The 12,108-nt window shown below is 30.6% G+C and overlaps 1 protein-coding gene across 2 annotated transcripts; it reads right to left on the reverse strand.

Annotated features, from left to right (window-relative positions):
- Positions 1-440: 440 nt before the first annotated feature.
- On the reverse strand, positions 441-4,872 carry LOC114393624 (BEL1-like homeodomain protein 7). 2 transcript variants are annotated; one of them, XM_028354986.1, is made up of 5 exons: positions 4,729-4,872; positions 2,734-3,803; positions 1,783-2,135; positions 1,636-1,696; positions 441-1,306 (listed from the first exon to the last, which is right to left on the reverse strand). In XM_028354986.1, exons 2-5 carry the CDS (start codon positions 3,595-3,597, stop codon positions 749-751), a joined length of 1,836 nt encoding a protein of 611 aa, XP_028210787.1. In that variant the 5' UTR covers positions 3,598-3,803; positions 4,729-4,872; the 3' UTR covers positions 441-748. The 2 variants fall into 2 exon arrangements, with proteins under 2 accessions (XP_028210787.1, XP_028210788.1); XM_028354987.1 differs by lacking the exon at positions 4,729-4,872 and adding an exon at positions 4,598-4,683.
- Between the last annotated feature and the right edge of the window lie 7,236 nt (positions 4,873-12,108).

Raw genomic sequence — 12,108 nt, forward strand, 5'->3', positions numbered from 1 at the left:
ATCTATTATAAAATAGAAATGAAAACAATAAAATAAGAAACTTCATAACTTTATTAGAATCAATAAAATTTATCGTATTTCTTGATTTTTTATGTAAAAACCTAAAAATATAGATGAAAGGGAACGAAGAGAACATAACAACCTCTAAAACAAATCCGAGTGTGTTTGGATATCAATTTCATCAACCCTACCAATAAATAAATAATAATTCACATTGCTTAGAAAATGTAAAACTTTGGATAACACCATCTTCCAAAAACACCCTTAACTGTTGATCCAAAAGGCAAATATTATTAACCATAGTAATAATTAACGTGCTCGTACTCCTCTCTCGTCCAAAATGTAAAGTATGATTTGTGAAGCATGTCTGTCATTCATGAAAGACACGAACTACAATAATGTGTGTGTGCACAAGAGTCAATGCATTCAGATGGGACTCCTTTTACGTTTTTGACAAGATTCCATTATTCATCATGATGCACAAGATACGTTCCTTGTCCTTACAAAATTGCCTGCACATGATACAACCAATCATCCATCCACGATATTACAAGAGAATAATATATCTACACATACCTACGTGTATATTTTTGTACGGTTTTCATGATTTACATCGCTTTTTTATGAACTGTGGACAACAAGAATGAGCAACCAAGTAAAGTAAGTAACAACAACATAGGCTTTGTCTATCTATCTACTACTTGGGTTCCCTTGAAAAACATTAGAATATTCTCCAATCCTTCTTCATTCACACAACAAACTCGTGCAATAGGTGAGGATTGCCAAACTTGTTTTGTTGCTTTCCTGTGTCTGTGAAATGGTAATCTAGCAAATCAGCCTCTGGGGAAGAAGCCAATGTTTTCTTACGTCGTTTATGCATGTCATCATTCGACACACCAAATCCTTCGCTTTCACAGTTCCTCAATTCCAATGCGAGAGACACGTGGCCACCAACGGCAATGTTACCTAACTCTGATAAATCATATGTGGCCGGAGTAGAAGCCATTATGCAGCCATCACCATAATAAGGACTATTGTTGTTGTTCATGTTGAACCTTTGATCACCTTGCAATTTTCCAATTCTAGGATCCATGGCATTTTCTCCATGATCACTGCTTTGGATTCCTCTGTCGGCATGATCCAACTTCAGCCCATGATGCTGAACACTATCATCAACTGTTATTAAGTTGTCCTGTGACTCTTCCCTTTTATTGTCAGAAGCTTGAACATCAAATTCTTCTTTGTACATTTCCTCAACCATTGGCTTCCAAAGACGCACCCTTGCATTAATGAACCAATTTGCCACCTAACATGAATCGCATGAAGATTAGCAAACATGGCACAGGACAAAAACTTTAGGCAGTCACTTATTTTTACTGTTTGATCCCCCATCAAAAACAAATTTTCATGGAATGCATTTAGGAATTGTGCAATGTTAGCCACTCAGAAAAATCATCGTTAATATAACTTTTAAAGAAGTTCTTGTAAAAGTTAACAAATTTTTCGTACATAACAATTTATAATCAGCTTTGTAAGAGTTTAAGAAAAAGTGATTATTTCCCCACAATTAATCATTCCCAAACATGTACTTATACATACAATGTTCTACAATTTAGAAAACATTAATTATTGTACCTGGTTTTTTGTTAAGCCAGTTTGCCTTGCTAGCATAATTTTCTCTGAATCCTTAGGATAACTGGTAGCAAATGAAATTTGGGAAACAATTATTAGATGTAATACCACAAGTTAAAAATAAAATAAGAACAGGGGAGGGGGACTAACGGATGAAGGAAGTGCTCAAAGAGCCATGCACGGAGTATTGAAACAGAGGTTTCAGGAAGTCCCCTCTGAGGCCTCCAAGCTTGTCGCATTACACCAAGTTGCTGAAGGGCCTTTTGTTGCCGAAGCTGCTGATCAACATAGCGGAGACGAGGTATTCCCTCTTGTTCTCCAAGGTTCCTTTGAGTCACTTGAATTTGGCCGCTAATGGCATCATGCAAACACCGAAAGTGGCGCGATATTGTGCGCAAGGCAAGTGCAGTGTATGGTTCAGCTGCTCCACATCCAGAAACCATATCAAAAGATGACACAACAATCTGCATTTGGTGGCAGTACTGTCTGTATCTTTTATCCACCTGCCAGAAGAGCAAAGAAAGGATTAAGAGTTGTTAAGTCACTAGCTAACACTCTCATCACATCACCATCATCACTAGCACTATCTGTGTTTTTAGTATCTAAGTATACACAGTTCAATCAAACACTAATGCAGGATATGTATAAAACTAAATTGCATAACAAAAGATCAACCAAACCACAGAGAAAGTATTTACTCTTTGAACAACTCACTTACTAGTGTATTAGCAATCTTAGTAATATATAGCACTTGCAACACATACACCTTTTCGGGGGGAAAATAACATACAAGATTAGAAAAAATAATAACTTCACACAATCTTAAACTGTTAGCTAAAATGCTTATTTGGAACAATGTTTTGAAATATGATTATTTCATGGAAAACAATATTTTCCCCCCCTATAGTTCTCTTAGAAAAAATACGAAAAAAAAAAAGCTTTGTACTTCAAAATAAACTAAACATACACTATATAATTTTATGTGAACACAAATTAGAAGACCAACTATATGAAACACAAGAACTGGAGACAGATCAAGGCAATTATATCAACAGAAAAGAAAAGAACTGTGATTCAATGCCACAAAGTCTACAAGTTTACCTCATCCAGCATAGACAAAAGCTTTGTCTTTTTGTCCAAAAAATTCTGTCGTTCTGTAGGTGATAGCTCACATGAAGAGTTTGCAGCAGAAGAACCATTGGGGCCTGAAGATATCTGCACAGATTGGGTGGTAGATTTTCCATCGGAATCTTTGGAGCCATCTAAACCAACATCACGGAAACTCGGTTGCTTTTCCAAACTGGTTTGCTTTCGGACATTAACTATTTCATCAAGCAACTCCTGTGCTGCCTTGAGGTATTGTGAGTTCAACATATTGTTGGAAAAACCTTGTGATCCATGACTTTGGCCTTCACCAAGGCACATTGAGGGGTGTTGTGGATTATACAAACCATCCCTTTTGTGAAAGCCACCAGAAGAAGCTAAAGATGCCATGCACTCAGCATTTCTCAATTCCCTTTGTAAGCTGGCCTCATCATCTTTAAGAGATGAAGTTCCCTTTAAATTTGGGACACAAGCAGACATTAGGGAAGAGAAACTGGTGCCAGGATACTGATATGGAAAGGTAGGAACAGATGCAATAGAAGGCATCACTGAGCCAAGGCTAAGAGACAAGCCTTGGTTTTGTACATTTTGCTCATTGTCCACAAGTCCCAATTGTGTTGTCCTTGGAATAACATGGGAATGGGAATCTCCGGCATTCTCAAAAGAATCCGGATTGCCTGTGGTGGCGGCGGCATTGGGATGCCCATCAATAGGTTGCATAATCATCGTGTCCCTCATGGATGTGATGAACTTCAATTCATTTTGTCCTCCTACAGTTTCACCGTAGTTATGAGGTAAAAGAGGATTCCCAGACAACATATCAGCATAGGACCCTGAAGAAAAGGCTTGGTTCGGATACATTGTAAAATTAGTAATTGAAATTCAGATGTGCTTGTTTCTGGTCCCTTTACAACTGAATCAACTACACATCTCCTTCGCCATTTAGGTTCGAGAAAATCCAGCAGTGATGCTGAAGCTAAATATATAATGTCACCTCAGCTATACAAGATTGAGGCAAAGATGATGATGATGTTGCTCAAGCAAAAGCTCATTACAAAATAGAGTACCTAAATCGAATGAAAATGATCCAAAAGGGAGGAAAAAGTTAATGAAGAGGAAGATTAATAGAATAGAAGGCAAGTAAGATCAAAGGAAAAAAGATTACGTTGTTATAAAGCAAAAGCACCACATCACAAGCAAAAGCAATCAGAGACACATTATATCACTATCTATGCTCTATATCATACATATATGTACAGTATAACAGTGCAGCTTTAATCATTAACCACAAAACATTGGTTTAAACTTCAAACGACGCGAGGAATTAAAAGGGGTTTGGCCAAACACGTACTTTCATTACCATAGATTAAGAAAAGAAAAAAGCTTTGTTAGCCCTGTCAAGTAAATTGACCAAAGGAAGCTTCTTTCATGTTTTTTTGTTCTTTGCAAGTAAGGAAAAAAAAACGGAGGTACGAGGTAGAAGAAAACGATGCAAACAAACCTGAAAACCAAACAAAAACCAAAAACGAGGTGCAAAACTAAAACCCCATAAAACATAATTAACTTCAAAGTTGAAACCCTATGGTAGTGGTAGTTGAAAGTGAAAACCAGAGAAACCAGGTTGAGGTGCAAAAGAACACACACAACAAAAGTGAAAGTGAAAAGATAGGTCTAATAAAAAACATAAAACAATCAGGAGTGAAAAAATCTGAAGCCTTTGAAGCAGAATTTAACTTTTTCTCACACCATATTAGCTTTTTTACATTCTAATTTTCTGCTTTTAATCATGAAAATTAACCCCACCACCCCTCCTGTTAGAACAAAAGCTTGTGTTGTGACCATGAGAAGTACTAGCATCTACCATCATCATAGTCATCTCAAGCTTCTTTTGTAAATTATATTTCTCATTCTGCACTGTTGTCGTTGACGAAAGCCAAACACAAAAAGAAGAAGAAAAGAAGAGAGTGAGAAAATGAAAGAAAAGAGAAATACCTGAAAGGGAAAAGAAAAGGGAGGAACAGGGGAGAGATATGCAGGGTGGTAGCAAAGAAGAGAAAGAAAAGGGTAAGAGAGAAAAAATTACAGACAAGAATCCACAGTTTGGGGAAGCCCAGACAAGTGGCAATCCCAAGACATATAAATTTTCAAATTATCTTTGGAACAAACAGCGGCACCAACCAATGACCATAAAAGGATTATTATTAATAAAATTAAATCAAAGAAAGAAATTGGTTACTTCCACACGTCAACTTCTTGTATTATTTATTTCTATTAATTAAATCTTATGCATGGTCTATTAAAAATTAATGTTTCGTATCAATAGTTGTTTCTTAAATATGGTTTTAATTTAGAGAAAAATGATTATGTATTTGTTTAAAAAGTTTTATATAATAATTTTTAATTATAATTTATTATATGTAATAAATTTATTGACTCTCAAAATAATTATATTAATATAATTTAAATGATAATCTATGATTAAAGAATAAAATAAAATTATTTTACACCATTTACTATTTAATTTATACGTATAGTTTGTGGGAAAATTTTATATACAGCTATTTAATAGGAATTTGTTTTGCTTCAACATTATTTATCATCTTTAACCGGCGATTTCTATTTTTGTTTCTACAGTTTTTTAGATTATTTTTCTCTTGACTAACATTATAAATTTATAAAAAAAACTATTATAAATTAAATTAGCAGTACTTTATTTTAATTGTATATGAAAAAATTACCCCATCAAACTACAAATAAAGTCCAATTTCAAAACAAGTGTACACTCTCATTTAAAATTAATTCCCATCTTCTCTCTTATTTCATTTTTATATTTTTTTAAAATATAGAGAGGCACAAACCTTGCCTCATTTCTTCTAGCGTTAACAAATAAGATGATGTAGATAAATTGTTTAAATATTCTCTCAATTTCATTGTCATTTTTTTACAAGTTCTAAACTATATTATTATAAGAAGTAATCTTATTTGAGTTTTATAGGATTAATAAATAATAGACTAATTTTACTTGTAATGTGTGGTCGCCGTTGGTTCAAGAAAATTTTATATACTGTAATAATTGAATACAATCACTTATATAAATATAAAAAAATCTTATATCATTATATCAATTTTTGGTTTAACCATTGTTAGTCAACTACACTATATAATTATAACTATATACAGAATCACGTTTGATAAAGGAGTGTGGCGTGATGTGGTGGATTTTTTTTTTAATATTGGTAAAAAGTTTTTCTTGTAAGAAATAGTATAGTAATAAAAGCAATTGAATTGAAGCATATAATATATAGAATAGAAGAGGGGAGTGGGTGGTTGACTGGTTGATGCTTGGAAGTGTTCAAACCCTAACCACCAGTTGGTGGACCTGTAATGTAATGTAATGTAAGTTGTAACCCTAGCTACTTTTCCTTCTTAAGCCTCCTCTTTCTGACTTAACGCATAAATCATAATCTTGTTGTTACTACTGTTGCTGGTAGGACGAACATCAACAGAGAACAGCATTTTTGAACAGAAACTGTCTTTGTCTCATTAAATAAAAATGAGGGTATATCAAGGTTGGCTGGATTCGCTATTTCAAGTAGGTGAAAGTGACAAAATCACGCTTCGACGTGTATGCTTCATGTCTTCTAAATCTAACTACAACACCCTCTAATCCAGTACACGCCATCCCTTATTAATGTCTAACTATTAATTAATTAATTATTATAATTAGGTCGAGTGGTGTTATTATAAACGACTTTTGTGAAGGGGAAAAAAAAAGTTATTATGTGCTTTGTTAGTTATTAGCTGGATGGAGAGTTATTGCCACTTTGTTTCTCTAGACTCTCCTATTATACCCATATATAATTACTTTATCTAGTTAGTATAAAAATTCGGCTACTTGTAGTTTCAGTTTCTAAAGTATTCTAAGTGTGTGATAATGATTTTCTTCTTCATATTTTGAATATGTCATTTATGTCTCTAACGGTAATTAAGAGAAATTAAACTCTTATATAAATGAGAGAAATTATAAGAGTTAATTTTCTCTCATTTGTAAGAGATCTCTTTATCTCGATTTTATTCAATATTTTACATAATTAATTGACATGAGAAATTGAGCATGGCATTATAATTATAATTACAGTGCACTAATTAAAAATATTTAAATTATAACAATCTCTATGTTTGGTAAGCTTCTGGAAAAATTTATGTTTTTTTTACTAGTTTATATATGTTATTATTGTATTAACTTAATTGTGGTGTTAATAAAACCTGTGAATGAATTATTATTTTTAAAACAACAATGAACAAATAAAAGAAATGTCTTTTTTGTTCTGAGCAAAGTAATGATCGAGTTAAATATTACATGAAATCAACATAGAAAAACTTAATTTACTCAATATTAGAAATTAAAAAATCAAAGTCAATTTTAAATCATCTTAGGTATGAACTTTTTTGTTTAACTTTTTTCTTCTTTAACAAAATAGATGAGATGAAGTTGTTTATATAAATAGTTATTGTTTAGTAACATTTATATCATAAATAACATATTTTTAAAAAAATTATAATACTCATAAAATTAAATAAACATTCATTTTAGTAATCTTAACATTAAAGTGAATTTTTATATAAAATATTTAAATTTATGTGAAATTGTAAGATTTATAAAATTAATTAACACTAATAATCATTTAAGCAACTATACATTATAGATATTCTAGATAACAATTGTGAAAACAACAATCTTAATTACTATTACTATTTATATTAAATTCATATATTATTCTATGCACATGTATCTGTAAAGTATCTTTTTTTAATTTTCGTTATTTTAATTTCAATCAATAACAATATATTCTTGGTTATATATATTTTTATTATCTAAAAGCTCATTTTAATGTACTATTATACAATTGTCAATGATCCCAAAGTCGATGAAAGTTGTGTTAATCATTTCTTTAGTCTGTTAAGCCCTTCATAATTAACCTAAAAATTATTGAAACTTTAAACATATACTCCATAAATCAATCACAAATGAGTTATGGGCAAAATAAGAGTGTCATTGATGTTGCATTCACAAAAAAAAAAAAAAAAAAGTGTCATTGAAACTGTTTCACGTGATCTTTTTAAGTCTACTCCCTATCGGTTCCATTATAATTGTTGTATGATTGAAATAAATTATCCAAAAATAATTATTGTTTTAGTTTTTTAATATAATGTTAATTATTTTTTATTTATATTTCTTATAATATTAATGATAGACAATAAAATTATAGTGATATAAATTTAATTTTATAAAATCATTATTTTGTTTCATATATTTATTATTTTTTTATCTATGAAAAATAATCTGTAGGGGACAATTATTTTAGAATGGACAGAGTATTATCGATCTACTACTCTGTTTTAAAAAAAATTACAGAATTAATCAACAAATATACCATAATCGTCTTTTTAATTTTAAAAAAAATGTTATTTTTCTTTGTTACCTTACCCTCCACGTCCATATTAATATTTGCTTTGCCCACCCCATTAATGCTTTCTTTTCTGTTCTGGCATTCGTATGCGCTCTTGACTTTAATGAAGGTGGGCTCCCATTCACTAGTTTCGGCCAATCCCACACGGCCAAACCTTTTTCATTTTTTCTTCTTTTTTTGATAAGCCACACTTTTTCAAAATTGAACCTTTTCTTTTAGAAAAATTCCATCAATTTGAAGTTTAAATCTAAACAAAGGTTAACATAGTTTAAGGTTTTGCTGTTTATTAGCGAGCGGTTATTTATAATTAATATTTTACATTAAATTTTTACTCTTTTTATTTGTTCTCTTGTTAAAAAATATTAAAACATTTTAAAATTTAATTAAAATACATTTGATCATGTAAAAAATAAAAAAATATAATCTTATTATATATTATAGTATAATTAAATTTTTTTAACTTTTATAAGAGTTACTTCAAAATTACATTTAAAGTAATTTTATTTATTTATTGGCAATGTAAAAATATTTACACTAATGGTAAATGTGGTCGCCATAATAATAGATGACAATAACAATATTAGCAATGATAATGGTGATGATGAAAATAATGATAACAAGGTGAGAGAAGATTGATAAATGTGACAATAACATTAGTAGTAGAGATAATAATAATAATAATCATAACTATATAAATGACAATGATGATTGTGATAATGCATATAAAAATAAAAGTGATCACAATTATGTTGATGAAATGAAGGTAGTGATAATTAGATGAATAGTGATAAGGAAAATGATTTTTGGTGATGATAATCGTGATAATTGTGATAAATAATAAGAGAGAAATAATAATAATTATGAGAATAAATAATGATAACAAATGAATAATAATAAAAGTGGGACAAAGATAATAATAACCATACCATGATATATTAGTTATCATATGGTTGGAACACACGTTTAGACCACATTGAACAAAGATTTTCAGAATTCCGATTCATAGATGTGAAATGTTATGTGAGTGAGGAATTGAGGTCAATGTGAGTTCAATTGAAGGCAATTGCAATATAAACACATTTTTACTATAGTTTTCACAGCTTGTTGGTCAACGAGTTAAATGGGCTTATAAAATATGTGGTCCACGATTACCCATAATTGTTGTAGAATGTAAATAAACATTATTAAAAAATTGAAATAACTTAACATTTTTTAAAAAATTGTTAAAATATAAAATTGACAAATTATTAAAAAAACGTAGGTTAGATAATCAGTTTTTTTTATCATGGTTGGTTTATCAGTTCGATTGGCAACTCACAAGCTGAACTTACTTACAGGCAAAAACGGATTAACACATATAAACTCACATTTAAATGGACAAGGTATCATTGAATTTAGGCTTATATAAAGTGCAAGTTAAATAGTCAACCTTAAATGTAACCTTATACTCAATTCCAATAGTAACAACAATAGCCATTAGCCAAAGAGGAAATAAGGAAAATATTTGCACAATACAGAGATAAGAGTGAAAATGGAAAAAAATGTTTATCCTATCTTAACTCTTTCAGTTTTCCTTTTAGAAAAAAATCCTATTAGTGAAAGACATAAAATAAACTAATTGGATAGGTTTACCTTATCATGAGTTAATTTAAATAGGATAGAATGCTATCCTATCCTTCTTTATTCCGACTATCAAAGAAGCATATGGTTTCTTCCTTCTTCTTCACTATTATAAGACCTTTCTCCATGTGTGTTGAAGTCTGAAACTTTTTTTTTCTTTTATCTCTTTAATATCTACCAGCAATCTTACAAATTTATAGAGAGAAAATAGCTATTTAATCCTGAACTTTTCCTTATTTTCTCCCTTTATAATTCATATTTACCACAAAAACTTAACAGTAGGACATAAAAATAACTCGAATGAACATGACCATTTTAGCAAACTCTCCTCGTGAGTTCGTCCATTCCTTTTCTTCTTTTATATGCAAAGTTCGTCCATTTCCTCTTTTACCTTTTCTCTCTAACCCAATTTTAATATTTTTTTTATCACATTTAATTTCTTTTAATGATAATATTACAATACATTATTGTTAATATTTCAGTACTTAAAGCATGCCAATTCATAATGGTATGATCAAATTATTAAAATCTTATATACCCAAAATTGTTTAACCCAAAAAGAAAATCAACATTAATAACCCTAAGGAATTGGTCAAGTGGAGCAATACAAAGTCTCTCATATGATGGGTCCCAGGTTTCAACCCCACTTGTCTCCTTGAAGCAAGATAAATGTAAGTAAACATTTCAATAAAATTCCGTATAAGACGTAAACATTTCAACAGCGCAATAGCCATCTGATCAGTTTGCCTTATCTTGTTATCAAGAGAAGATGAAACGCAAGATATGAATTGAACAGGAAATCTATCATTTTTATTTAATATTGTGGCCATCACTATGTATCTAACCTAGCATAACATATCAATAAAACTTACCAAGAGAGGCTGAGGTGTGAATAACCATTAACCACATCTATCGACCGTTTTCTTGTTTGTTATGCACCTTCCAAATTGAAAGATCTCCATGGATTTCCGAATTGGACATTCTTTTAGCTGTTAGATTTAACTCACATACATACACTGAACAATCATGTATACAAGATCACATATAATTTGATCAAGTAAAGCAAATGGACTTGTATAATGTGAAAGGGCTTTTTCTCCTTTCTTATTAGCAACCCAAATGTAAAGGGGTGGCTCTCTTAGGGGCATATCATTGCCATGAGGCTTTAGGATGTCCTCCGGCCCCCTCAAAATTTCATAAAATTCTGTAATTTTAATGCAATTTTTGCCAGAATAAATGAACAAAAACTTTAACAGTTGATTTTTAGATACAATCAATTAAAAAAATTTAAACAAATAAAAATAAAAATACGGCTTATAAGAATTACTTTAAAAATATTATAAAAAAAGTTTAAGGTAAATCTTAGAGACTTACTAGGGACAAGACAAATTTGAGGTCAAAAAATGTTTATAGAGATGCTTAGGACATCTTTTCTGCAAGTTCTTACTAGAGTTAATTTTACTTTTACATTGAAGAGAAATAAGGTGACATGCCACTTGTAGAATCAATTCTTCTACAAGAATTTAAGAATTGTCTTTAACTAAAAGTAACTTATAAAGACGGAGTGAGAGTCATTAAAAGTGTTCAATAAAAAACTCAAATTAAATTTTATCATCAAGAGTAAAATACTAAAAGTTCTTAAATGATAGGTGACATTAAGAGTGTGTTAAGAATCCAAAATTAATTCTGACATTAGATAGCCTTATAATTATTTACCAACAGAATTCTAGTATTGATATGAGAATCCAAACTCACAATTTACATCCATCCCTACCAGATATAAATCATATCCTTATTAATTGAATAATTTAAGTTGTTTGTTTTTCTGTTTAAAGCTCCTTTTTTAACACTAATTTAACCTTTTGTTCTTATAATGTTCAACTGCCTTGAAAGTATGCAAAGTTAAAACAAAAGGCACTTAAATTTGACCCAACTCATAATAGTATTGAAGTACTAGTTGGCTGCTAGTTATTCCAATCTTGCTCCTTCCTTTCCCTCCACTCTCCCTTTGTGCATATGCCTATTAAAAATTCCAAGAATTATAGCATACTAAAATTCTTAAATATGACACATAATTGACTCTTTGTTAAAGCATGGCTATTGGCTAAGCTATCATGCCCTCCTTGTATTTTTTGCATCTTGCTGTTTCAAATGGTGTACAGGTTCCACAAATTGAAGTTTTTATTATTTATTTCTAAATCATACTGCACACATGACTTTGGTCTTTCTTTTTGCATTGCACAACAATCACATTTTTGTGTATGCCATTGCAATTTGCCAA

The sequence above is a fragment of the Glycine soja genome, chromosome 17 (assembly GCF_004193775.1).
Source record: "Glycine soja cultivar W05 chromosome 17, ASM419377v2, whole genome shotgun sequence".
NCBI lineage: Eukaryota > Viridiplantae > Streptophyta > Magnoliopsida > Fabales > Fabaceae > Glycine > Glycine soja.

What these genes read in the sequence shown, in the direction of transcription:
- LOC114393624 (XM_028354986.1), bottom strand. Translation starts at nt 3,597, where the DNA reads ATGTATCCGAACCAAGCCTTTTCTTCAGGGTCCTATGCTGATATGTTG. An exon ending in TTTGAGCACTTCCTTCATCC is followed by an intron (nt 1,697 to 1,782) that starts GTTAGTCCCCCT and finishes ATTTGCTACCAG; the next exon opens with TTATCCTAAGGATTCAGAGA. An exon ending in CTGGCTTAACAAAAAACCAG is followed by an intron (nt 1,307 to 1,635) that starts GTACAATAATTA and finishes GATTCATGTTAG; the next exon opens with GTGGCAAATTGGTTCATTAA.